The sequence below is a fragment of the Pygocentrus nattereri genome, chromosome 8, assembly GCF_015220715.1.
Source record: "Pygocentrus nattereri isolate fPygNat1 chromosome 8, fPygNat1.pri, whole genome shotgun sequence".
NCBI classification, from domain to species: Eukaryota; Metazoa; Chordata; class Actinopteri; order Characiformes; family Serrasalmidae; genus Pygocentrus; species Pygocentrus nattereri.
Window position 1 is genome coordinate 1683190 of NC_051218.1, and position 27632 is coordinate 1710821.

The window sequence follows — 27632 nt, forward strand, 5'->3', positions numbered from 1 at the left end:
ACACACACACACACACACACACACGCACACGCACACGCAGCAGGCTTTCTATTTTGTATTTGGAGAGGTTATGGACACTTCAGAGATGCCCTATACACACCTAGTGTAAAATGCTTTGTAGTTTCTGAATTCTTTTATAGGTCTGCTCCACATTTTGTACTTTGTCTTACAAGAACCTGAATCCAGAAATGCACAACTTGCCTGGTTCCTCATCCCCTGCATCCATACACACGCTGTAAACCCCAGAAATAACAGCCTTTTCTTATTTTTGGACACTTCCTTCTGTATTTGATGTTCTGAAATGGAACCTAAATGATAAATAAAAGCCAGGAGGTGAATGAACGTATTGACCAAAGTGTCCTTCAGTTTAAGCCCTGAACGATCATTGAGCCATTTGTACAACTTCAGATGACTAGAGCTACAGTGTAGTAGGAGAAATCATTTGAAAATGAGCTTGGGTCATCATAAAGGGGTTAAATAAATGAATGGTGGTCTCTGGCTCTTGCACTGCACTGTACTGTACCGTATATGATGGGTGGACCTGATTCAATGGACAACGAGCACTCATACAAGGTAGGTATGACTAAAGTACCTTAAGTATCGCATCCAAAAAGGATGTACTTCCAGTTTATGACTTATACGATTGACTCAGTGGGCATTTTGATGCAAACTCAATCTAAGAGAATTCATAATTCCTCTTAAGTGATTTCCATTAATTCACAGCAGCAAGATAAGCAAAGCCAGTCAAAATCTGCCCAGCACCGTGTCTGAGTGTAACAGCACATTAAGCCAGCTGTCACATTAAACATATGGGGGTGTATTGCTTTTCATGTAGTAACGATTACCCAGTAATGAGTGCCTTGCTTGGTTTAGTCTGAGGAATAAAGCTGTTCTCTATGGCTCTATGAATCATACAGAGTAGCCCTTAATACTGGCCTGCCACACTCGTTTAAGTGATTGTTGCCCTTCAAAGACGAAGAGCAGTCTTACTAACCAACATCAAAAAATAGCTGTTTCTGTTTGTTTGGATCTATTATTCATCAGCCAGGAGCTGTGTTCACAGCCGGCGAAGACAAATGGTCACGTCAAAAGAAACCAACCAACAGCATCGATACCGAATCCACGCAAGTGGAAAGTCCCTCAGGCGTCAGAAACAAAAAAGAGCCGCGAGACAAACGGACGGGACGAGCCGAAAAAAATCAAACGCAACCTTGATAGAGTACGTGACGGACGGACGACAGCATGCAGAAAGATATGACAAACTGATGTATGGCACCACCGGCACGCAAGAGGCCGCGGGCACGGATCGATGAAGATGATTGAGGACGAAACCATCACCTGTCAGCCCAACATCAAACACCCAACCAACACCTGAGCAGAGGGTTAAATATGAAACCATCTGATAACCTAATCGCACAGAGGCCATCTGTCCTCATCAGCCCAGGAGGTGGGAATAAAATCGAATTTTTGAAATTCCAGTGCGTGATATACAGTCTTATGCAAAAGTTTAGGTGCCCCTGGTCAAATGCCACTTCGTACAAATAAGTGAACACCTCCTCTACAGAGAACACTTTTCCGCACAACTACTGTCTATTTTCTGGCTTTAACATACTGGGATTAAATAATAATAGCCTAGTTACCAAATAAACTGAGATTGTGCACCAAAGTTTACAGAGAAAGTCATTTTAGTGTGTTCACTGTAAGGATGTATGACCTTGGTCTGGTCCAATCACATTTATTTTTACCCCTACTTGTTTGAGTCATCTTGCCCCTCGAAATTGAGGTCATCCTCTACAAAATGGGACCCTCAAATAAACAAGATCATTAAAGGACTACTAGCGCTGCTCAGTAGGCGGCCCTGCCAGCGTGCAGGGACGGCAGAGGAGGGTAACGTTCAGCAACTTCGCTGCTGGGCTTTAGTTACATTTAGGGTCTCAATTTCCTTCAAAGAGGGATCATTATTTATTATTGCCCACCCCTAATTCTTCAGTGATATGAAGCTGAAGTCGGCTGGATTCCACCTTTTAAATAGCGCAGCAGTTCTGACACCTGAGGCCAAGAAATTTAACAGCTGGAACCATTTAAGGTGGAACGGGAAAAGTTGGCTAGCTTTCGAGACCTCAGCAAACTACTAGTGACTTTTTAATGCTTGTTTTGAAGAAAAGGGCCATAGTGCATTGAAACAACGTTAAACTAAGATAATGCAGTGGTTGCCATAATTTTTTAATGGAGAAAATACTTAAATTTGTGGTCACATTTACATTTTTCCGGTCACTTGCACGACTAGCTTGCCAGTTTTTCTTTTCTCAACACTCTGTTTGGACCTCTGTTTGCCTCTGTTTGGAGAGCCTCTGTTTGGAGACACTTCGTCCTACCCCTCTAACTCATCAAAAATCAGGAACCCCTACCTAGACTTGTCCGCCCAAAATGTAGGGGTGGGGCTAAGGAGTAGGTCCGAGGGGTAAAATGGGATTGGGCCTTGTTTTCAGCTAGAAAATCAGCCAAACGGAGTCAGAGTGAAGTTCAAATTTTGCGAACAACTCTATTAATTCTGTAATTCATGCTCGTCCTTAATGGATATCAGAGCAGGAGGATTTTGGCCAAATGCATTTGGAGAACCAGGCAGATGGAGCAGGTGCTGGCCAGCAGGAACGTCCATCATATCGAAGCTAGAAAGACCCTGCCAGCAGTCTGAGACGTGTCGAGATCGGCATTGGCAGTACACCCACGCGTTGCGTTGTGTTGAAAGACAAATGGGAACATGCAGGGATGAACCTTTTCCTCCGTGACCTTTAAATTTCTCGACATTAACGCTACGCTAGCTTTCTTACACCGGCTCGCCAGAGCGGCTACTGCAGCTGCCCGCTGACCTTCTGAATCTCATCTCCCTCCGTCTGCCTCACCACTGCTGGCTCGCCTTTCAATTGGGAGGAAATTAACATGAAATTAAAGCTGTGCGAAGATTGGCCCATACTGACTAATGAGACTAATTAAGATGCAAAGCAAAAGCCCCCCCCCCCCCCCCCCCCCCCGAACTGATCGACCTTTGACAGGCTTATTTCCGAGGTCTATGAGTTTGTGGGGAACATCAAGAATCGAAGTGCTGACCAAAGTAGCTTTGACAGGATAACAGCGATAAGAATGCTAATGAGGCTCCTGATGAGATTGCAGCAGCGTGAAAAAACTGATGTATAAACAACGGGACACTGATTTCGCACCACACGTTGACCCTGGTTTACTAAACATGCAAGACCTCAGCCATTAGGAACCGGTCGGCGGGTCCAGACGTCAGTTTCTATATAAACGCACCATTCAAAAGTTTGGAATTACCGCTTCCCTGGATTTAAAACCCACGAGTTTGCAGACAAGCTTATAAAATTGACTCTTTCTACTTCTTGCTTAATTAAAACTAGGAAGATGTAAATAAAATTAGGAAGTGTCAGATTTGACGAGTGGAGAAGTGGATGATTCTAAAATAAGCTGTAGAACATTTGAAAATTAAAGCTGTAACAAATTTAACTTGTTTGAATTCCCCATACTTCAAAAGTGGAGATCAAACGACAAACAGATGGATAAAAAAATAGACAGATCATAATATTATTATAGTATATTATTTATTCTTGTATACTATTTCGCTGCTGTCGGAACAAAACCTGGTATCTTCAAAATCGTAACTTTACAGGAGATGGAAAAACATACGTTACTCTTAATGTAAGTCGATGGAACCGGACATTTTTCCAAATACTTTTGGTCCATTCTTCAAGAAATTGACACACAATGTAAAGGACAACAGGTCCGATCTGCAAATGATGTCCAAAACTGAAAAATGGAGATGCTAGGTTTTGGTCCGACGGGATCGGTTTACTATTTAATAACTTCTCCATTCAGAATCAGAACCGAGCTTTATTGGCCAGGTATGCTTCCCATACGAGGAGGTTGGTTTTGGTTACAGGAGCTCACAGTGCACAGTATCAGACAGACACTCACATGCAGGGAATAAGAGAAAATGAATGCAAAATAAAGTAAATTCACTGAGTTGCTGAAATATATTAAGCTTAATATTAATATTACAATTTTTACAAATTATTTAATATTATTTAAAATACTTCTTGGACAGTGCTGTATTTAAATCCACATAGTATAAGTCATTATTGTATTTAAAAAAGGTATTAATATAGCAAGTGATTCCAAACTTTTGAACTCTTGCGTAGCTTATATTCATTTCATAGTAGTCATCAAATAATTCACAGTACTTACTGAATGATAGAGTTCATGGGTTAATGGGAGGCCTGTGGATGGAACATTCGCTCTCACTGATGTTGAATCCGGGCCTCGTTAGTAAAACAGTGAGCGCCCTGCCCTTTAACACATCCTTCTGTGACGCATCTCTTCTCCGCTCGGCTACAAATGTCACACGCTGGGAAATTCAAGGCCTACCTTTTGGCGTATCTCTTCCTCCATCTTGACAGGAGATCCGAGCTCTGCCACTTGGCGGACTCCTTCGCTGGCATATCCCCCGTATTCCCACAGCACGTAGTTTCTGGAGTGAGAGGCTCCGATCAGAGCTGACCAGTGATTGGCACGCCCTTTAGGAAAAAGCACAGCGGTAGAGCCTGGTTAATAAACTCCGCAGCAGGCTTCACTTCGACCCTGCCATAAGACAGCCACGTATCTCGAAGCTTTTAAGAGAAGGAAGAAAACGTTCTTTTGGCAGATGTTTTTAATCTGAAGCTCACACTGTGTGGACAAAATGAGCACAAACACACAAACCTTTCTAGTGCTGTCTATTAACCAGACTCGCAACATGAAAACAAAACTTTGGGCCTCATTCACAAGAAGAAATTTAGTGGTCATGAAGATTCTGAGGTTGAGCAGCGTTTTCTTAGTAGGGATTTTTTCCTTAGGTAAGAATAATCTACACACAAAGAGCACAAAGGTGCGAACTATTCTGTGTTTTAAGAAAACGTCATGAATCTGACACCTTTTTTAGTTCCTTAATTAATAATAATAATACGTTTACGGTATTTGGCTGACTCTCTTATCCAGAGCGACTTACAATTTGATCGTTTTACACAGGGAGGCCAAGGTGGTGTTAGGAGTCTTGCCCAAGGACTCTTATTGGTGTAGTGTAGGGTGTTTGCCCAGGTGGGGGGATTGAACCCCAGTCTACAGCGTAGAAGGCGAAGGTGTTACCCACTACACTAACCAACCACTATAAGACTAAGGCCTGAAACACTTCATGCAGGGATGTGAACGCAGATGCTTCGAGCTCTGCAGACAGGGCTTCACGCGTAGTTGCGTTCAAAAATGTGTCATGAGGCTTTTCATAATGCTGCAATTACAGCAAGTGACGCTAAAACAGCCAAGCCTGGCCAAGAGGTCTTGTACCACCATGCATGGTTTCTCAACCGCCACAGCAGACGAGCAGTTGAGTCTCACGCAAAGACGGCGTAAAAATATGATTAATTATTGCATTTCCCTTCCAAGAGAAGGAGGTAAAGCAGCTCATGCTCCTCTACTGAGTGCTGTCATTTGCGTCCACGTCCCTGCATGTTAGAGGCCTAATAATCACACATCACAAAGAGCAGCATGAGCTTTTTTTTTTTTAAATGGTGCAAAAATAAAAACCAACAGCCGCAATTAGCTTGACACCCCCAACTCCTATGAACTCCATTTGGGTTTATCAAAGACAATCAAGTGTTTGTTGAGCAGTACGAGCCAAACATATAACCAGCAGTCTAACAAGCTCTGCGTGTTTATTTCCTCTGTCTCTCCAGCCCCATGAAAGAGGATTCTGCACCGTCTACTTCCGAAAGCCTGGTAGGTGGCCTCGCAGCGGCTGCCCTGTGCTCGCTGGCAGGATCTCTCCGCTCGCTCCTGTTTGGTAAATGATTAGGGCTCCTGCCGCTGTCCTGTCCTCAGTAAATAACTGACTGTATGCTTTCAGACACGCACATGAGTAATGAAGCCTGTCTCAGAGAGAGAGAGAGAGAGAGATCTTTCTGTTCCACATAAACACAGGAGGTGTCACACTGCTGCTTATGTGATGATGCAGTCAAATAATTTAATTATACATCCGTCTTCCTTCAGCACTGTGGGGCTATAAAGTAAGCCCTTCCACTCAGCCACGCCGAACTTCTCAAAACGTTCACTAACACTGCAGCATTTATAAGGGCATATGGCACCTATGGAACTCCTTCAGGACTGACATAAACCTATATGAAGTGCTCTAGATGGGGGCAGTCGTGGGCTGGAGGTTAGGGAACCAGCCCTGCGCCCGGAAGGTCGCTGGTTCGATCCCCTCGGCTGACGGTCCATGACTGAAGAGCCCTTGAGCAAGACACCTAACCGCCAATTGCCATGGATAGGGCTGCCCACCGCTCTGAGTGTGCTCACTGCCCCCTAGTGTGCATGTATGTGGGTGTTTCACTGCACGGATGGGTTAAATGCAGAGGTTTAATTTCAGTGTGCAAACAGTGACAAATGGTTCTTAATTCAGTTCTACTGAATTTATTCAAACTGCAGCCACGCAGCATAAAAAATTCATATTTTAGAATGGAGTATTCAGAGCTTAGACACTGGCGGGGGTTCTCTTATGATCTGTTGGAACGCACAGCTAAATATCATTTATTTAAAGGGTAATTTGGCTTGGAAGGTGTCCAATCCACAAACCATCACCCCTAAACTTACATTTTTGAAAATGATACTTAATCTGCTTGTATTTTAAAGACCTTTTTTCAATCCTTTTAAATTGAAGATGAAAGATTTAGATCTATCATGATTTTCATTTTTAAATGAAAAACTTTTCTACTTTTTTTTTCTATAGGCGGAGCCTTATTTTAGCCACACCCCTGCATTTTGGAGCAGGAAGGGAGACTGCATCCCTGTCCCTCATGGCCAGTTAGATCCCACTGTTTTTAAACTAAATGTGTCCTAAAGTCTGAAAATCAGTTTGGAACATTTTAAAAATTGTCACTATTGAAACACATTTTCTGCAATTAAGTAACTTTGTGTTTAATATTTTTTGATGATTTTATGCCCGTTTATGTACAGCCATTTGCTAGTCATGTGCTTGTTGTTGTTGTTGTTGTTGTTGTTGTTGTTGTTGTTGTTGTTGTTGTTGTTGTTAATTAAGGTATACGGTGAGTTAAAAGTCAGTTAAAGGTTCTAAAGGAATGATCCATATAAACTTTAAACTACCTTTGAGCCAAAAGAGCCTTAAATATTAGTTTGGAAAAAATCAATATTTAGGCAAAACCTGCTCTTCATATCAAGGAAGACACACCTTGATCAACATGAAGTTCAAACTGTTGAAGATGAACATTTTAAAATCAAGTTATACTTTTTTTTTTTTTAATCCCACAAACGGGAAAATTTCACCTCCGCATTTAACCCATCCGTGAAGTGAAACGCCACACTCACACTTGGGGACAGTGAGCACGCTTGACCGGAGCGGTGGGCAGCCCTATCCACGGCACCCAGGGAGCAGCTGGGGGTTAGGCGTCTTGCTCAAGGACACCTCAGTCATGGACTGTCGGCGCTGGGGATCAAACCAGCAATCTTCCGGTCATCGGGCCAGTTCCCTAACCTCCAGCCCACGATTGCCCCTACTAAATTATGGAGGGGAGGGCTGCTGTCAGTAAAATATCGGGACGTGTACAAAATAGCGCAAAAGCCTTGGATTAACGACTGAGAACTGGCGTGCAGACTGCGGGTCACACAGCGATGCCAAGAGATTTAACACGACTATTTGGAGACGGATGGACTTCACATTTATGAGCACTGCGGTTGGTTTCCTGGAACGTTAAACCTGCAATGAGAGAGTGTCAAACACTAAAGCTGTGAAGATGAAGTCGCTTCTCTTTAGAATTTTCCCTTCCCTTTAATGGTGCCGCATTTACATTCAGTGCCTCAGTCAGAATTCAAGGTGGACTGGGAAAATTTGAACAAGAAGCTGGCGAATAAGAAGCGACTTCAGCCTCGTGAAACAGCCGAACGTTGAGAGACATTTAACAAAGAACTGTTCTACTTCTGAGGAAAAGTGTCCTGGTGGAGATGGAAAGAAAGCGGCTATAGCTGAAGCTTAACGCAGAGCGAAGTCTGCGTTTTCGTTTATATTGGACTTTTACAGATTGAGACACACTGAGACATGCTGGACATTAAATGCTGTGGCTCCCAAGGTGGTTTGAGTTTCGTTGAAAGGACAAAAGGCTCTTAACATTTGAGTTGTCGACTCCTGAACTAACCTAGCCTTTTAATGTAGATGGTGCTGGATTTCTTGCTTATTCAGTTGAGTTCTGGTTACGTGCCACCACAGACTGTCTGGGCACTGCACTTCCGCACTTCCGGAAAGTTCCGCCTTTTGGGTTCCGTCAACATTTGTAAACAAAAATTTAGGAAATTGATTTTTGACCTTTTTGTGAATCAATTCAGAATCATCTACACGTCACGATACATCTAAGAATCCACCCCCTCCTAATTTCTAGTACATCAGTGATTTTCTAACACCCCGTGAATGAAGACTTTAAAGGAATGACCACCAAATCTACAGCGACATAATGTAAAGCTCACTCTCAGCTGTCACTCACTGGGGTAGTCTTTGGGATGCACTTTCTCTGACCAGTTCCCGTAGAAGGTGACCCTGTACTTGGCTGTTCCACATGCGCAGCAGTCCTGCAGGGGCTTCTCTGTAGCTCTGAGAGGGTCTGGAACACAAGCACACAGGATTAGTGTGTGTAAAGTCTCACATCACACTAACACACACACACATGCTGTGCCAGCATAAACACACATACACACGCATGAATGCAAACAAGCCGAATTCCAGCTGAATCCAGGCTAAATTCTCAAAACATGCTTTATTATTATGAATTAGTGAAGGGAAAGTAGTAGGTTTGTGTTGGATGAGCAAAATAAGTTGTCTACAATTGCGCTACTGAGCTAACTGGTATAACCTTGGATGCAGATGGACATCATCAGTGGACAATGCGCCGACAATGTCTTGCTATCGTTTCTGGATCTACCTACCGTCAGCTAGAGACAGTAGTAAGTGCAAAGGCGGTGTCAGAACCAGCTGCCCTGTCTCTGCTTTTAGTCAAGTGCTTAACAACACTTACTAACGTACTCATGATTCATGGTAGAAAAGTATCATATAATATAAACGTTTCCTCGGAAATACGAAGGATTTGTCAGTGTTGCTGTCCAACGAAAAACAAGCATCTCCAAAATAGCGACTTGACCTACAAGAGAGGGCAAAAACATTCTTTATTTTCAACGCAAGTTAATGGAAAAAGGTTTTATTCTAGGCAATTTTTGAGCATTTCTATTGGTCCAATCATCATGAAATTTTCACACGCTGTAAAAGACGGGTGCTGAGCTCAAACGGCACAGAAAAGTGAATCGCTGAAAACGGAGATACGTGTTTTTCATTGGACAGCGACGATATGCTGCAGTGTTATTAAAAGATAAATTCGCTCACTTGTTAGCCTGCGTATTTTCTCTGTCTCGCTGAGATGAAGCGCAACAAAAACCCCAAAAAATGATCAGTATTCAAATCTTCGCACCTCAGTCGATGAACCAAGTCCTTGACTGCTTTCTCACAGCACTACGTGGGGGGGGGGCTCCCGAGTGGCACAACCGTTTAAGCGTTGACCCGGTCATCAGGAGCCCGCGAGTTCGATTCCTGGTGATGCTACAGACATCAGTGGTCAGGAGCCCATGAGAGCACAACTGGCCTCACTCTATGGGTGGGTAGGATGCCCCCCACAATACTCAGCCTGATACAGGGGTCTGTTGGCTGATGGGCTTGCTTTAGCCCTCTTAACACTGATGGCATCCTGTGATTTGGGGGTCTCTTAACTGGTGAGTGGAATCGGATATGTCTAAATTGGGGAGAAAACTGGCATATATACGAGTAGTGATGGTGACAAAGTTTACAGCCAGTGAATATCGCTGCTGTCTGGGAAAAAAAACTCATATCTCCAAAGTGGTGACTTTACAGGAGAAGGAAAAAACATACTTTACTTTTAATGTAAGTCAATGGAACCAGACGTTCTTTCCAAGTCATTTTGAGTCATTTCTTTCAGTACGTTCACCATGAAATTTGCATACAATGTAAAGGGTAACAATGACTTTCAAATTATGTCAAAAACCGAAAAACGTCAAAAATGGAGATACGAGGTTTTCTTCAAAATAAAATCATTTACCAATTTTTGTCACAATTGGTCAAAACTGCTTAGTGCTCCAGGCCCAATGCGCACACACAGTAACAATGTCTAACGGTACTTGTCCACTGCGTGCAGGACAAAATTCTCCCTCCGCTTTCTTTGAGAGGCGCCTCGCCACATGAGGGGCGTCTGTCCTCAACGCAGGATCTCAGTCAGTCATCGATTTCAAATACATGTCAATTAAATTTTCTGTTGGCTGCTCTTGTAAACTTACAGCTCAGTATACTTCGGTATATCGCTGTTGTCAGAACAAAACCTCGTATCTCCGAAATGGTAACTACTTAATGATAAAAACATACTTTAATTTCAATGTTAGTCAATGGAACCAGAAATTTACACACAATGCAAAAAAGTTTTTCTCAAATGTTGTCCAAAACTGAAATTACAAAAATGGAGATACGAGGTTTTGTCCTAACAGCAGCAATATTGTGGCAGGCTACATGTTCTCTCAAAAATTCTTCAAGGGTTCTTTTTTAAAGAAAATGTATAGAACCACAAGCAAATAAAAATGTTTTGCATCATGAAATGGTTCTTTAGATTGATGGAAAATAGGCAGGAATGTGTTATAGATGGTTCTACATGAAGGGGTTCTACTGTTACAAGCTTGACATTGTAATGACAGAAGAACCCTTTTCAGTGCTATGGAGACAGAATGTACAGAACCATCTAAAGCACATTCTCCATCGGTCTGAGGAACGCTTAGTCAAGCAAAGGGGTCTTTTGAGTGTTTATGGTTCTATAGATCCATCTTCTTTAGTAAAGAACCATCTTTTTTGAGATTGTATGCTCTGAATGAACAAAGTATATCGCTGCTGTCGGAAGAAAACCTCGTATCTCCATTTTTGACATTTTTCAGTTTTTGACAAGATTGGAAAATACCTGTTGCTCTTTACATTGTTTGTGAATTTCGTGACGAACGGACTAAAAGAAACGGCCCAAAATGACTTGGAAAAAAGTCTGGTTCCATTGACTTGCATTAAAAGTAAAGTAGGTTTTTTCCTTCTGCTGTAAAGTCACCATTCTGGAGATAAGAGGTTTTCTTCTGTCAACTGGCTATAACTGGGAATCAATACTGTCTTTAAACTCACAGTAAAACTAGACTTTGTCTCGTTGTATTTTTTTTTTTTATTTTGCCTTTTGTGTTTCTTTTGGACTGTAAAGCAAATCCAGACACAGCTGTTCATAACTTCTCATCTATGTCGTTCAGACGGACCTACACACCGCTGTGCTTTGATAATGGACAGTTGCTTTTGCCTGCATGTCATTTGCATAAAGCTGAAGCCAGCTCATCTTTCCTCATCACGTTGTCAGTCAAGTTGCTCCCTATTCCACAATCACTGGCATACACTTCTGCTCCAAGATCTCAGACCAGGAATTCGCATCCAATGGAAGCGAAGCGTAATCGGCCACAATAAAGGAGTGATCAAGATTGGAAGAGAAAGGAGCTTAATGTTCTTTACTAATGTAGTGCGCTCAGTAGAAGCAGGAAAAATAAAGGAAGAAAGGAGTACGGATACAGAACGATTTCGAAAGCGAATTACACGGGGCAAATTGGACGAACGACGCAATGATAACGCTGTAATCGCGTAGCTGAGAAACAATTTTTGCAATTACCTTTCTCACACAGCCTCTTAGTGAGGGAGCCTTCATCCTGGAAGGAAATGATCTTCCTCTGTACAACACTCGCCCTGTGGTGGAGACAGAAAGGTTAAACTCATGTATCCGCAGCTCCGTTTCGTGATTAGTCCACTTTCATCCGAGACAAAACACCTCAATCAAGTACACAGACGCACTGTTAGCTGGAGTAGCTCGTTTCTAAACGCTTCACAGCTCTGAGACGCACAGCACAATATAGCTTCATCTGACGTGCTGAAATATTGGACTTTAATAGCCCAAAGAATCCTGGACTGATTTCCTTCACAAAGATGGAGCAGTGTGTCACATTAACATCCTTTAAAACCAAAGTGACGAGGGGTCAGGGCTCATGAGGGCAAATAAAGCCACTATATTTGCTATATGACCAGTGAACCTATTAGTTTTATATATAATGCTGATAACTGTAAAAAGTAGTAAATAAAATAAAAAGTTCTGTTTTGGTACTTTTGCCTTAAACGTGCGTCTCCAGTGTGAATGGATTTTAAGAAATGTTTTAGGCCAAAACCTTAAAAAGCTGTTTTAAAACAATGAGTGTGTTTACATGCACTTAATAATCGGATAACAGCAGAAAATCAGGTGTCGTCAGTAATCCGATCAACGTGCTTACATGCACTTGAGTTGTCAGGTAATGTGAAAACCCTGAGTCTACGTGAGTCGGTCAGTAATCAGACTTCTGCTCAGCAACCCGCCAATACACTCACAGAAGACGTCATGCCGTAAATGTAACGTAAGTCTCAAAACTCATGCCATGGCTTTTTAAACTTTTGAGCCACTTTACCTGAAAATATGAACATGAATCATCTAGAAGATCAATAATATTTAAATCCTTCATTTCGTCAAGCATGCTGTGGCTTTCAGTGTTGCTCCAAAAGTGTCTCACGCCAACTATGCCCGCTTATTTCCGATACCACGGTCTGAGAAATCCGAAAGAAATCGGAGTAAGAGTTCACAAGCACTGAGAGACCGGATTACCGAGCTGAAATCCAGCCTCTTTATTCCACTTCTCAAGACTTTAAGATATCTAAGAGATCTGAGTGCTATTTCCATGACTTAATGATTTAAACCATCAAATAACTGCAGAAATCTGATTATGATCAGATTAATGACTGTAAACACACTCAGTGCTTCAGCCATCGGGCATCATATTCATAATCATTTCATGCGAAGGAGCTTTTAGAGACATTCTCTTCTTCGGATGTCTGGTTCCTATCACCCCCCTGTGAACTGTTCTGCCTGTACGTTTCTCTAAAACGGAGCATTTCAAACCAAACCACTCTGAATGACTTCATTTACAACTTAACCATTTTATTATACAGAAAGGTTGAAACTTCCCCTCCAGTTCTTCCTTTGGCTTCACTCCGTCTTGTGCTTTCACATTGTTGTGTGAGCCGAACAGGAATACTAACCAAAGGCACGGCGTTTTTCACTTTGCTTGGCTCCCGTCAGATTTTAGCACATTTTCCACATCTCCTGAATGCTGGATACTACCTGTTTAAATGGAAGAAGGCTCTACAACACTCCGACACTCCCCGGCTCCAGCCTGCCTCAAAGAGAGGCCCTGGAGGCTAAGACAGAGCAGCGTCACATCAACCCCACTCGACACCTCCACTATCCCCACTATTCCCCCTGAATACTAATGCAGCCCCAGCACGGTGTCCCCACGGAGCCTGCAACTGCTGTCAGTCAGTGATATGACATGTAGTAGGGTAGAGCTGTCCATCTCCCCCTGGCCTCCAGGCGGTACCGCACACACACCACCTTCCATGGAGGCGTTACACGTTGAAGTGATTGGCTGTCTTGCTGGAAAAAAATAGGCATGGACTCGTACGCACATACTGCATATGAGAACAACTCGGTTTGAATTCCATTTCCGTTGCTGTGTTCTTGTTTCAGTTGCACCAATAACAGAAAAAATGCATTGCAAAAGAATAATAAACCCTTTTGTACACAATAACAAAGCGTATCATATCGCTTTGCCTTGATTACATGTAGAGTAAACAATTCACTGGTCAGATGAACGTATTCACCAGAGTCTCAAGTGGCTTCAATTGCAGATAAATCAAAGTGCATTGTTGGTTGCCATGTTGGTGTCTGTGCAGGGCCCTTATTTATCAGACATCTAAGAAAAAGCATAGAGGTCATGGATCAGAACCTACCTGTCCACACTGAGCCACTCCAGACTGTGTATATGTGTATATATGTGTGTGTTTTTTGCCATTTTCTGCTTAATTCAGTCTTCTTGTCAACAGAATGTCTCAGTGTACACGGTTAGAAATAAAGGTGCTTTCTTTGTTCATCAAGGGACAAATAATGTAAATGTTCCCTCAAAGGTACAGCAGTGGGTTTAAGGTTCAGTTGTTGACCTTAAATCAGTTTTTCCAGGTGAATCTTTTCGTAGCCGAATGTTCTAAATCATAAGAGTAAACTAAAAAGCCTGGAGACGAGACGGGGTCTGGAGTCAGTACAACTTAAATAGAATTTCAATGGATTATTATATGATAGTTATGTTCCCTGACCAAAGGTACTGAGATGCACGCTTGAAGGTACCACCCCACTGATAAGAGGGGCCCCAGGAACAGTTTCATATCGTCTTTTCGGGCAGTGCACAGAAACGTACTGACGCAGATTTCTTCACACTGGTGGTGATGGGAACCAGGTGGACAGTGATCAGCGAACCTACAATGAATCCATTTAACCTGATGCTGTATGTGTTAGTCAGTTTGCAGCTGACGGTCTCTGCTTCTCCTCTATGGACTCCACCATGTTCAGTATGCAGCATGAACCACCATTCGTTTCATGTGCTCTGACCGATTTCAATGCCGTTCTAATAAAGGAGACTTTTTAATTTACTGTTTTTTTTTTTTTTTTTTCTCCGTCACTGTGTGACTGCGACCCCATAGGCCAGACACCACCCCAAGACCCCCATCCCTCCATCCCTCACTGCAGAGAAAGCAGCTTATCAGGTGTCTCGAGGCTAAATCTGTTCTATTCAGCACATCAGGTCTTACAGCAGGGGTCGAATCTGACCGGCGTAAAAGACTTTTACTACATGGTGCCCAACCTTGCTCCTGGATATCTGACCACCTGCTGTGTTCAGCAGAGTCTAACACACCTGGCTCAAATTTATACTCAGAGAATTCACACAAATGGTCCAAAGCACTTTCTCTTTTCTGCAGAATCACATTTAACTTCACAAAATGCCTCAAAGCACATTACATCTTTTGGGCTGTGCACAAGTTTTGCACTGACTGATTTTAAAAGTGATTAATCAGTGAATTCAACATTCGGATTTTATTTTGTCACTGTCAAAGATTCTAAATGATTGAGATTGTTTCCGTTCTGTTTCTGGTAACGATATTTCAACATTTTGTATTTTAATATTTCAGTTTTCTCAACATTTTGACTTATTATCTCAAAATAATGACTTATTTACTTAATTATCAAAACGTGAATTGCTTTCTCTAAATAATGGATATTTCAATAATCAATATTTTGACTTATTTTGTTGATAGAATGACATTTCCTAGAAATTTTGACCCACGCCAAAATAACGACTTAAATCAAAAGTATGACACACCGTTATCTCTCTTTCCCATTTCTAAGACAGTCAAAATGTTGAGTTACTAAATTTCAAGAAATTAAGTCACTATTTTGAGAGTCAAAAATTTGATGTACTGCTGGCAGAAACACAAAAGGAAAAAATTAATACAGGTGATTTTTTTTTTTTTTCCTCTTCAATAGAATAGAGTTAATATTTTGGAGAAAAGCTCTTCTTAGCTCCTATTCGCTGGGATAAGTTTCCACACCCTGTCACACCCCCCAATTCATCAACTTTTGAAGGACAGTACTTTTATTGGTATCATTTCATTATGAATCTTCTTCATCCTGGTTATTCCGCTCTCCTGTCTATATCCCAAACTTTTAAATGGTTGTGTATGAGGTGCTTTCAAGGCGTAGACACAATGGGTGATTTAGGAAGGTTAATGTAATTGAGAGAAACAAAAGACCTTTACAAGCTGAAGGTGCTACTAGGTGGTTATCTGGAGTGAAACTCTGCAGGAGGGAAGGTCTCCAGGAGCGGGTCAAGCAGCCCAGATCTACAATGAAAATGACCGGCATTTCATACAGTCGGAACACTCGACGCTGAGGAACTGTGCACGGAAGCTGGCCTCACAGAGGAGAATCGAACAACGATGATATGACTTGACAGCTCTGTAATGATTTACCTGTGCAGTTTACACAGCGCTAACTGGTGGGGGTACAAGCTTCCATGTCTTGATGGCTACATTAGCCACACATTTCATGCGATGTCCAACCTACCCACTATTTCTACGGTCAGCTCCACCAAACTCACCCCAATCTGCATCTCCCTCCGCCACTGTAATATGCATACATTACTGACAGCTCCACCAGGGAGGAGTGCTGGCCGGCTCCCAAACGTAATTGGACTTTTATTTGATGTTGGCTGCCAGGCGCTGCCAGTCGCATTTCACGGCCTTTCGGCTGGCGTGAAGCCCGGAGCTCCGAGGTGCGCCCGCCTCCCTGACCCGGCCATGCCAAGACCAAGTGTCATCTTAACATAGCAGATGTTTCTGAGTGCCAAAGTCTTCCTAAGAAAGTCACGCACAGCAATAAGCTGGCAGAGGCAGAGATTAGTAGTATGTAGTAGTAGCAGCGTAGTACTGGAACAAGTAATGGGAGCTAAAATCTAATCAGTCAGCAGGGAGTCTAAATCTTCACACCCTTACTGTATCAAGCTGTTAAATAATCTCTTATGGGCTTCAAGGTTTGCTTTCTGACACTGCATAAGACATCAAGTGATACTTTTTTTAATCCCACAAACGGGGAAACTCCACCTCCGCATTTAACCCATCCATGAAGTGAAACACCACATACACACACTAGGGGGCAGTGAGCACACTTGCCCGGAGCGGTGGGCAGCCCTATCCACGGCGCCTGGGGAGCAGTTGGGGGTTCGGTGTCTTGCTCAAGGACACCTCAGTCATGGACTGTCGGCGCTGGCGATCGAACCGAAAACCTTCCAGTCACAGGGCCAGTTCCCTGACCTCCAGCCCACGACTGCACATACTGCACATAGGCATCAGCTAAAAACAGTAGTAGCAGCCACCTTCTGGCCTGAATTTCATTCATTTCCCATCATTTTTATTGATTAACATACAGTATGTCATATAGCAATGAAACTACTTACAGTAACTTTGATTAAGGCATGCATTTTGCACAATGTAAACTACTGTATATAAACTTGTAGCTCCTGTGCAAAACTAAATAAGCGAACACATCATGGCTGGTCAACTATGTATGGGATAAGGCAAGGGTGTCAAACTCAACCAGTAAAACAGCCATATCACAAAATCTCATCAAATCTGTGGACAAAGAAAAAAATGTTTATATTTCCGTTTTAATAAATTGCTGTTAATTTGCTGATTTGATTAATTAACTGCTAATTAATTGCTGTGCTGTAACCCAAAGTGGCCGTTGTTTATTCAAAATATGCAAAAACGTCACCAGTAAAATGGTTAAACTGCAGCTGAAATGCATTTTGGTGATATGACTGGTGCGGGCCTGTGTAGAATTGTGTAGAACTGGGGTCTAACCGCTGTCCCATAGACTGTTGTTGGGGTCGGAGAGTCGGGGCACATTACGTTGCAGTGCATACTGGGAACTGTAGTGCAGCGCATTGTGAAACCAGCGAATATTAATAGAAAATGAAAACACTTTTGTGGGCCGGATAGGATTGTGTGGTGGGCCTGATCTGTTTGACACATGGGGATAAGGAGAAAACTGGTTTACATTTCTGTTTACAAACTGTCCCTATTAACTTCTCAAAGTCATGCTGAGAGAGAAATGTGACTGGCTGAGGCCGCCTAGGATTCATTTCTAGCACAAAGGAAAACGGAGGTAGGAGAAAGGTGTTGAGATGTGTATGAGACACAGAGAATTAAAGGCCAAAACGAGGAACGGGGTATTTAGTAACCGTAAACGTCCAGGGGATGTTTGACATTGTCTGTGCTTCAGTCATTCTTACTGTTCATTCTGCACTCACAGAAAAGCTACTCCTCTCCACAGCTCAGCCGCAATCAGCGCGACTAATGGCTCTTGAACCTCCTATTTACATTTTTGGGGTCTGTGAGATCTCATTAAGGCTTGATTTACCTGGCCTTTTCACTACTCACACAAGAGTGTGTGTGTGTGTGTGTGTGTGTGTGTGTGTGTGTGTGTGTGTGTGAGAGAGTGAGAAAGAAACAGAGATGTGTGTTCAGAACAAAAGAAAGAGACACAACAATGTTATGGATTAGACAGTACATATAGAATATGATGGACGGATGGATGGATGGATGGATGGATGGACGGACGGATGGACGGATATGCTGTACTGATCCCCAAGGGGGAAATTTGGGTGCTATGTCGGTAAAAGAGCTTGGAACATAAGTACACACAGTACACAATCTTGTGCACATCTGTCTGAAGGCTTGGGACTTGATGTTTGCAGATGAATCATCAGGACCTTTTAAGAGTTTGCAGGGATCCTCCAGAGTGGACACTCCAGCTGTCCACATTATAATGCACACTTTAAACACACCACTGAAAGCTTAAAGATTACACATTCTTCAGTGTTTCACTGGAAAACATGGGCTGTTAAAACAACGTAGACCTTTAGTGTTATCATTTAACATTACATAGCAAAAGTGATAAAATAGTAATAAGTTTTAAGCTCTTTGGTAAATAGTGCTGTATTTAGAACACCTTTTATCCCGGAGTCACAGCACTCTCAGAACAACAGGTACTAAACTGTAACTGGGGCAGGACCCCTCATGACACTGGGGTGGTTCCCTCAATGGGATCATCTCAGTTCCTTTAGTTAGGGAACATAATTGTACCATAATCCATTGAAATGATATTTTTTAAAGCTGTGACTCCACACACCACGTCTGGTCTACAGGGCTTTTATTTCACTGTTCTGTTTTAAAATATTAGGTTATGAAAAGGTACAAATATACTTTTCACCTGTAAAAATGTATTTAAGGTGCTCAATTGGACCTTAAACCCACTGTTATACCTCTGAGGGAACATTATTGTTTGTACCTTGATGAATGAAAAATGTACAGCACCTTCATTTCAGTATAAAAGCAAAAGTATTCATGTTGTATTTCAGTAACAGGTTTTCCAACAAACTGGTTCTGTTTCTCATTCTAACGTATTCCCAGTCCGAGACGGTCACGTTAAGTATTATCACAAATAAGATTTTACACACACACACACACACACACACACACCCCCCCTAAAGTGAAAGTTGCTGTTGTGTATGCTGTAAAACTGGTAGCAATTTGGAGTAGCACTACTCAAACTTCAGGATCTGCACTGTCCACTCAGATGCCAGACATACACTTTAATTTTAGCCCGTTTTTAAGCCCGATTTGGTCAGAGCCGGGTGAATTTCATGATCAGGCAGAATTCCAGCTTTATCGCCCGTCGTTTGCCATGCAGTGTGAGAAGAGAAACGATGCCCAGTTAACTGCCCAAACGATCTCCAATTTAGCAGTTGCACGATCGGATGGATTTCCCATGTCAGAAATTCGCTTGTCTCCCAGTATGAGCTGCCTCACAAACGACTGGCTCAATCTCAGTCACCCAACGTCTCGTAGTCACACCCAAAACCACACACAGTCACAGACACAGCTCCTACACGGAGGCAATAAAGTCCTCATGGAATGAAACACTAAGCCCAGAATCAGGCAGATATTAAAATCTCTGGTGGTGAATTCTAACGTGAATATTTCTGTAAGAGGTGGCAGCAGAGTGAACCCAGTCCTGTCCGTGTAGCAGGGAGGCGCAGAGAGGAGCCCAGGTCAAAGCAACCCATTTTACACTTCTAAGGGCTGGAATTATGACTAATAACTGCACACAAAATGTTGACTGAAGATCTTTGACTCAGTTTCTCTGGTATAGCCATTAACTGTACATCCAGCTTCATAATCCAGCAGTTTTAGATCATTAATTGACGATTTCTTCTGTTTATTGTTTTAGCGCCCCTCTTCTTTTGTACTCCATCACTCATTTGCTCTCCAGCCGCCAAACCACACTGCAGATATCCATACCATTGTCATGATCCCTGCTCTGTTAGAGGAGAGAAAAATGATCACTAACTTGAGTATGACACAGCCGGTGCCAGTAGGGGGCGCTGTCCAGAACACTTGTATTCGGGTGCGTCTCCTGGGAATGCTCTCGGTGACGGCTTGAGGGCAATTCGTCATGAACTGAGTGTCGCCCTCATCAATGATCTGTGGACAGAAAAAGCGCATTAAAAATATAACGTATTAAAAATATAACGTAACGACCAGGAGGGGGCAGGGCTTACATTATGCACATACACTCTAATGACTTTTAATGGATAAAACAATGAGAGCTGCTTTTCTTGGGGTTAAAAACGTTCTGAAACTGAAAGTGTGTATCTTAATACCACCATGTGGTGGTGTGTGTGGTGTACCAGGTACAGCTTTTACACACATCAGTGTCACTGCTAGAATAAATCAGTACCTTCTTCCATGGCCAAACACTTTATGTGGACACACAGAACCCATATAAACCAAGGACTACGCTAAATTGGTTTGTGCAGAAATCCAAACATACACGACATTACATGCAGTGTATTAGGCCTGAGGCATGAGTGCTAAAGCTTGCATGCATTGACCATTCATACACACAGCTTCTGCGCTGCGGAGCTCGCAGCAGTTCTACACACATCCGTTTTCCAAACGGATAACAATCAAATCAGCTACTTTATTGCACTCAATAACAAGAAAATTGATAAACGATTATGAGGCACCTCAGTAATTTTCTTTATGATGGGGCAAATGTTTACTGTCACGACTGGCCCCTCCCAGTCCTGTCCATGTGTTCGTGTTGTGTTTTGGTTTAGCACACGTGTTCTTTGTTTTGGTTTTGTAGTCCTGCCCCCTTGTTTAGTGACTCCGCCCCTGATTGTTCCCACCTGTGTCTTGTGATGCCTTGTTGGCGCTGTTGTATTTAAGCCCTGTGTTTGCCCCTTGTGGTGTTTGTACTGGTTTTTGTACAGTAGTTTGTTCTGTTTGGTTCTGGTTTGTCACGTCGGTCCCCTGATCAATCTGTGTTGGATCTATGACCCTGGACCGTCTTGACTATGACCCTGGATTTGCCCACAATAAACATCACTTATCTCTGAATATGCGTCCGCCTCCTCGCTCCCCGTTACATTTAAAAGCCTGCTGGACTACAGTACACTGAGAAGAACAGTATCTTCTCAAGTGAAATTATCTGAAATCTCGTCAATCTATCTCATATTTCTTATTTGGAGATGGTTGTGCACCTATTGTAAGAGTATTAAGCTTACACTCACCGGCCACTTTATTAGATACACTGTTCAGTTGCTCGTTAACACAAATAGCTAATCAGCCAATCACACGGCCACGACTCAGTGCATTTAGGCCTGTAGAGGTGGTCAAGACGACTTGCTGAAGTGCAGACCGAGCATCAGAACGGGGAAGAAAGGGGATTTAAGGGGCTTTGAACGTGGCGTGGTTGTTGGTGCCAGACGGGCTGGTCTGAGTATTTCAGAAACTGCTGATCTACTGGGATTTTCACACACAACCATCTCTAGGGTTCACAGAGAACGGTCCGAGAAAGAGGAAATATCCAGTGAGCGGTCAGTTGTGTGGACGAAAATGCCTTGTTGATGTGAGAGGTCAGAGGAGAATGGGCAGACTGGTTCCAGATGATAGAAAAGTCTGACATGAAGAATTAAGACAGTTCTGAAGGTGAAAGGGGTCCAACCTTTAACTAGTAAGGTGTACCTAATAAAGTGGCTGGTGAGTGTGTATCTGGACATTTGTTTTAGGTAATTTTATCAAGTACATTTATCTCACTATACTGGCAGACACACTTTTTTTCGAGCACATTTCCCAAAAGTCTCGACTAATAACTGCACACAAATAGTTGACTGTAACTGTAACACCCAGCTTCATAATTCAGCAGTTTTAGTTGATGATTTCTTGTTTTTTTGTTTTAGTGCCCCTCTTCTTTTCTGATATATCACATTTACTTTCCATCCGTCAGACCACACAGCAGATATCCAGAACATTTTCTTGATCCCTTAACTGTCAGAAGATAAATAAATTGAGCACATTTCTTAAAACAAGCAAAATTATCTGCCAACAGAGTGAGATACATATTATTACTTAATAAAAAGACTCAAGTAAACCAAGTAAAAATGTCTAGAAAGAAGTTAAATAATCTTCAAATAAGCTTACAACAATCCCAAAAGGAGAAATATTAGATTTATTCACTGGATTTAAGATGATTTTGCTTGGCCAGATAAATACACTATTAAATAAAAATATTTCCATATATAATTACACAGTCCTGACTTTTTTATTCATTTTTAATGGTTTCAGGAGTTTTAATCCGCATCATTTGTAAATGATGTGCCGCTTCCGGGACGTGGAAGTGACGTTCTGTTTGCCGTGAACACACCTGCCTGTTAATGCTCCATATAGCACGCATGAAACTTCACAGACCTTCCACATACAATGATCTTCACCACAAGGCAGAATTATTACTGGGCTGTTAGTGTGGGTTATTACAGCAGTTAAACTATAGCACCATGCTATCAACCCCTCCGCGCCCCCAACTTCCCTTAGAATTGTTCAAAACTACCCAAAGCACTGTGGCGTGTTCTGCAGGACAGCCTAACGTAAGCGGAACTGCAACCTGGTTTAGCCGGCAAACAATGTTGGTACTCGAGGCACAGGATTTGTTAACATCACACTTATTACTGAACTCAATACACAACTTGGCTGCGCACAGGCTTCAGTGTGCTAACGTGATTATAAATGACATGATTATAAATCATTTTTCCAAGAAATCGACTGGTTACATAAGAGATGCTTACAGTGGCGTGTGGGACTGCGCTCATCTTCACGGAACTGTGAGCGAACAGGGATTCATTTAGACAGGCAGTCGAACTGGATTTGTGTTTCCACATACCTGCCCATTAGACGCAATCACGTCTAACCAGGTGTTTTCAGTTCAGATATATCAGGTAAAGCAAACCTAATCGGAGCAATTGAAACGGAGCCCAAACGTACACAAACTCAGACCATGATTTATCTTTCTCCCTGTTGGAAAAAGAGTTGAGGAAAGGTCCCCGATTCGTTTATTTGGGCGAAATATGATTGATGAAATTGTTTTCAGCACTACACACTAACTTTGTTATTAGGTGCATCCCAGAGCAGCCACAGTGTGAAAGCTGACCAAACGTGCTTGCGTTTACGGTTCTGTTCTATATTTGGTCAAAATGTTGGGGCGGCATGGTGGCGTGGTGGGTGGCGCTGTTGCCTCACAGCAAGGAGGGCCTGGGTTCGATTCCCCAGCCGGGTGACCGGGGTCCTCTCTGTGTGGAGTCTGCATGTGCTCCCTGTGTTTGCGTGGGGTTCCTCCAGGTTCTCCAATTTCCTCCCACACAGGCCAATTGGACAAAGGTGTGAGTGTCTGTCTGTCTGCCCTGCGATGGACCGGCGACCTGTCCAGGGTGTATCCTGCCTTCCGCCCAATGACTGCTGGGATAGGCTCCAGCACCCCCCTGTGACCCTGACGGAGAAGCGGCTTAGAAAATGGATGGATGTTTATGCTGTTATGATGCCGTCAGCTTATTCTGAATATGGTGTTATATTGACTATATCCTTCTTCAGATCTGAAGTTATTAATAGTCTTTTGTGCCATGTGTTGGCAAAAACAATACAGTTAGACCATCAATACTACCTGAAACTGACTGCAAGAGGAAAAAACAGTTAAGTCAGTGAATGTGGTTGGTTAGTGTAGTGGGTAACACCTCTGCCTTCTACGCTGTAGACTGGGGTTCAGTCCCTGCCTGGGTCAGCACCCTGCACTAAAAACAATAAGAGTCCTTGGGCAAGACTCCTAACACCACCTTGGCCTCCCTGTGTAAAATGATCAAACTGTAAGTTGCTCTGGATAAGAGCGTCAGCCAAGTGCCTCAAATGTAAATGAATTTGTAAGAGATTAAAAAATTGACAGGACCACCTTCTGAATTGACCAGCTACCTTGTCTGCCACTTTAAACATTAAGAGCTGAGTTAGAGCGCACTGCATTACCATCCCAAGGTGGATTTCACTAAACATGCACTATATGGACAAAAGTATTGGGTCACCTACACATTAAACCCACGGGAGCTTTTATGACATCCCATTCTAAATCCATAGGCATTAATATGGAGTTGGTCCCCTTTGCAGCTGTAAGGCTTGCATGCAGCTATTTGGCCATAGACACTGATGCCATGAAGCTCCTCATACACAGTTTTTGTGCTGATGTTGATGCCAGAGGAGGTTTGAACTCTGCAGTTATTGAGTCAGCAGAGCGTTCAAGACAAATCCAGCCAAAATAGCGATTAAAATGAAAACCAATAAAACGTAAACTCATACCCGTTTTTGCCATTTCTCTTTCCAAACATCTGCGCAAATATCTTGCCAAAACTGAAAATGAAATGAAAAACCTACATTTGGAATTATTTTTTACATAAGCACAAGTAATATGTGATAAATTTAAAACAGCTGTTTTGTAATCTCATTTTAGCCATTATTCTCTTGTTTCATGGCCACATGTAACCAGTTAACAGAATCCAGACGCGTGCGGATCAAACTTCACAAGGCGGGAGCGTAGTCAAATAGCAAGGGTGGGTCAAAACCAGAAGGCCGAGCAGGATCACAGTGGTGATCATAACCCCAAGCGAACAAAAGCAAAGGGTAAGGCGGAAGACGTAGTCAAAAGGCAGGCAAAAAGGTTCCGAAACACAGAGTCAAAGTCCAAGGCAACGGTGCAAAAGGGGCAAGCAAAAACGAAGAGAGAGAGAAAACAAGCAAAGCTTGAATAACAGGCAGAGTACAATCAGAAATAACCACTCAGTATGTTCACCCGGCAGCAATGCCTCACCCTGACTCCCAACAAAGCCCGGGCTTATAAACTGTCTGAGGTAATCGTGTGATTCATAAACACTCGTGAGACTTCTTAGTAATCCGGTGATTGCGAGCGCTGATAGGTCGGCCTAATAGTGTCCGAAGACACACGATCCCAATTGGGATTGTGGGCTATATAGTCCAATTCGGACTCCGAGTCAGAAGGAAGTTGAGCAGTTACGTGATCTCCCAGAGGAGTCTGGGTAATGCAGTCCGTTTCAGTCAGAGACTCTGTCCAAGGCATGACACCACATCTAAAATGAAAAAGCTAATAGAGAAAAGAAAATCCAAGCTTTTCAAATCAAAATGCAACGTTTACGTTTTTCTTTTTCATAGCAACAGGCTGCATATCTCACAAAACTAAAATGGAAAAGCAAAATGGATAAATCAACAGCAAAGCGACAATTTGCGATTCAGTTTTTGGCGCCGACATGCTTGAAGCATCGTAATGAAAAGCCAAATACAAACAAACATTGACGCCACCTGCTGGAGATTTACTTTTCATTTTACACTTTGCTTTTTCATGTTCAAACTGACCAACATGCAGATCCGGTGATCTGGGGAAACTGGACATCAAACCAAATGACCTCAAAGAAAAGGTATCAGACCAAACACAAGCTTGGTCAAGCAAATACTGGTTCATATAACTTAGTAACACTATTATGTTTTCTTCATAGAAATGCAAGTATAACCTTTTCAGTTTTTTCAGAACGCTTTTATTTTATCTCCACCTGTTCAGCTCTGCCCACTTACACTGTATTGTTTCAGCCTAAACTACTTTTTTTGCTATTTAAATAAGAACAGAGATCATTTACATATACTAGTGTTAAAGGTACATGAACAAAAAAAACCCAGCCTGTTTAAATTCAGGGGATAAAGAGGGGTTGAAAATGAATTATGGCCGTTTCTTGTACATAAAACTACACAAACATTATTAGTGAACCTCAGGGAAAAGAAATGAAATGCAAGACATTTTTAAGACATGGACTCTTAAATCAGGCTAATTTTATTTTAATTTTCATAATAAAAAATTATAGCTTTGCTCAAAGTGAATATACACAAACATGTAATTCTATAAAAAAATCTCTTAAATCATTTAGAGCGCAGGAGCCTCATATCCGTCTGTATAAGCGACACAAGACACAGTGGGTTTTACTGCCTAACACCCCTTAACTGTGGTAAAATTGCTATTTGTGTTTTATATTTTCCTCCATACCATTTTTATTATCAGCTCAGGGACATCAGGTGTTAATCTGTAGGCTTTGAATTTTAGTGCAGAAAAAGAAAAACGTATCTGCATTTACTCAGCACCCCATATCCTATACAGTATCATCTGTACTGCGTAGCAGATGGTCCTTAAACCTGCTCCAGATGGCCCGAGAGAGGAAGTGCAGGCTTCCTCGATTCTCCCCAGAGCCCTCTGGCACTGGGCAGGGTCCACTGGTCCTGGAGCAAAAGGCAACTGTAGTGGCTGGTGGTCTGCACTGACCTCCACACTGTCTGTCATGTGCCCTGACCTTACAACAACACTGACTCTCTCTCCCTCCTTCACACGGACCGAAGAGAGAGCAGAAAACAAAAACCTCAGTGCTAAATAAATGCAGTCAGACGCCTGGGTGGGACTGGGGTTGGGGGTGTTGGTGTCAAGGGCTTTCTGTTACTGGACACTGAAGAAGGCCTCACAGAGAGTGTCAGTTTGCCTCCTCTCTCTCTCTCTCTCTCTCTCTCTCTCTCTCTCTCTCTCTCTCTCTCTCTCTCTCTCTCTCTCTCTCTCTCTCTCTCTCTCTCTCTCTCTCTCGCGTTCTCTCTCTCTCTCTCTCTCTCTCTCTCTCTCTCTCTCGCGTTCTCTCTCTCTCTCTCTCTCTCTCACTCTCTCACACTCTCACACTCTCTCTGTCTCTCTCTCTGTCTCTCTGTCTCTCTCTGTCTCTCTCTCTCCTCTCTCTCTCTCTCGCGTTCTCTCTCTCTCGCGTTCTCTCTCGCGTTCTCTCTCTCTCTCTCTTTTCTCACATGCACACACACTCCCAGGGGTATCAGCAGTGATTAGCCCCCCTGCCTCAATCCCACTCCTCCAGATGCTCCAGATGTCTTCAGAGCGTCTTTGGCCATGTCATTCTGCTGCTCACACGCAGCCCAGGGCAGGATCTTTCCCACAGCAGCTGAATCAGAGCAGCTCCCGTCACTTCTGTTTATTTGAATCCTCCCAGGTCCCACGTGGAGCAGAGGCCTTGAAATGCATCTGCTTACATTTTTATTTATTTCACAAGTGAAGAAATTCTGTCAAAAGCTTCATTTGACGTATAAGATGTGAAAAAGAACAAGACCCATCTTCTCGACCTTAAGAGACTTCTAGAACACTCATTCCTGGCAGTTTGCAGTGTTTGAGGCTTAATGATCACAGCTTTAAACAAAAAAGTTACTCATAAAACCAGGAAAGATGAATATTACAAATTGAGTTCAATTCAAACGGCCCACGTCTTTAACCCCTTTAATGGCCAGGGTCAGAGTTTTATTACACACTTCTATAACCTAAGAATAGCTCAGCCAGTTTGGATTGAAGTTCCTCTACGTACACCCCCGGCCACTTTATTAGGTTCAATTGCTCGTTAACACAAATAGCTAATCAGCCAATCACACGGCCACAACTCACTGCATTGAGGCGTGTAGAGGTGGTCAAGACGACTTGCTGAAGTGCAGACCGAGCATCAGAACGGGGAAGAAAGGG

General features: G+C 42.7%; 1 protein-coding gene across 1 annotated transcript in view; it reads right to left on the bottom strand.

Annotated features, from left to right (window-relative positions):
• Positions 1-27632, bottom strand: part of spon1b (spondin 1b) — a 145970-nt gene that overhangs the window by 101584 nt on the left and 16754 nt on the right. The window contains exons 3-6 of the mRNA XM_017685553.2: positions 20049-20182; positions 11841-11914; positions 8589-8705; positions 4438-4586 (exon numbers count right to left, since the gene is read on the bottom strand). Of these exons, the coding sequence (XP_017541042.1) occupies positions 4438-4586; positions 8589-8705; positions 11841-11914; positions 20049-20182 (474 nt within the window). The remainder of the gene's footprint in view (positions 1-4437; positions 4587-8588; positions 8706-11840; positions 11915-20048; positions 20183-27632) is intronic.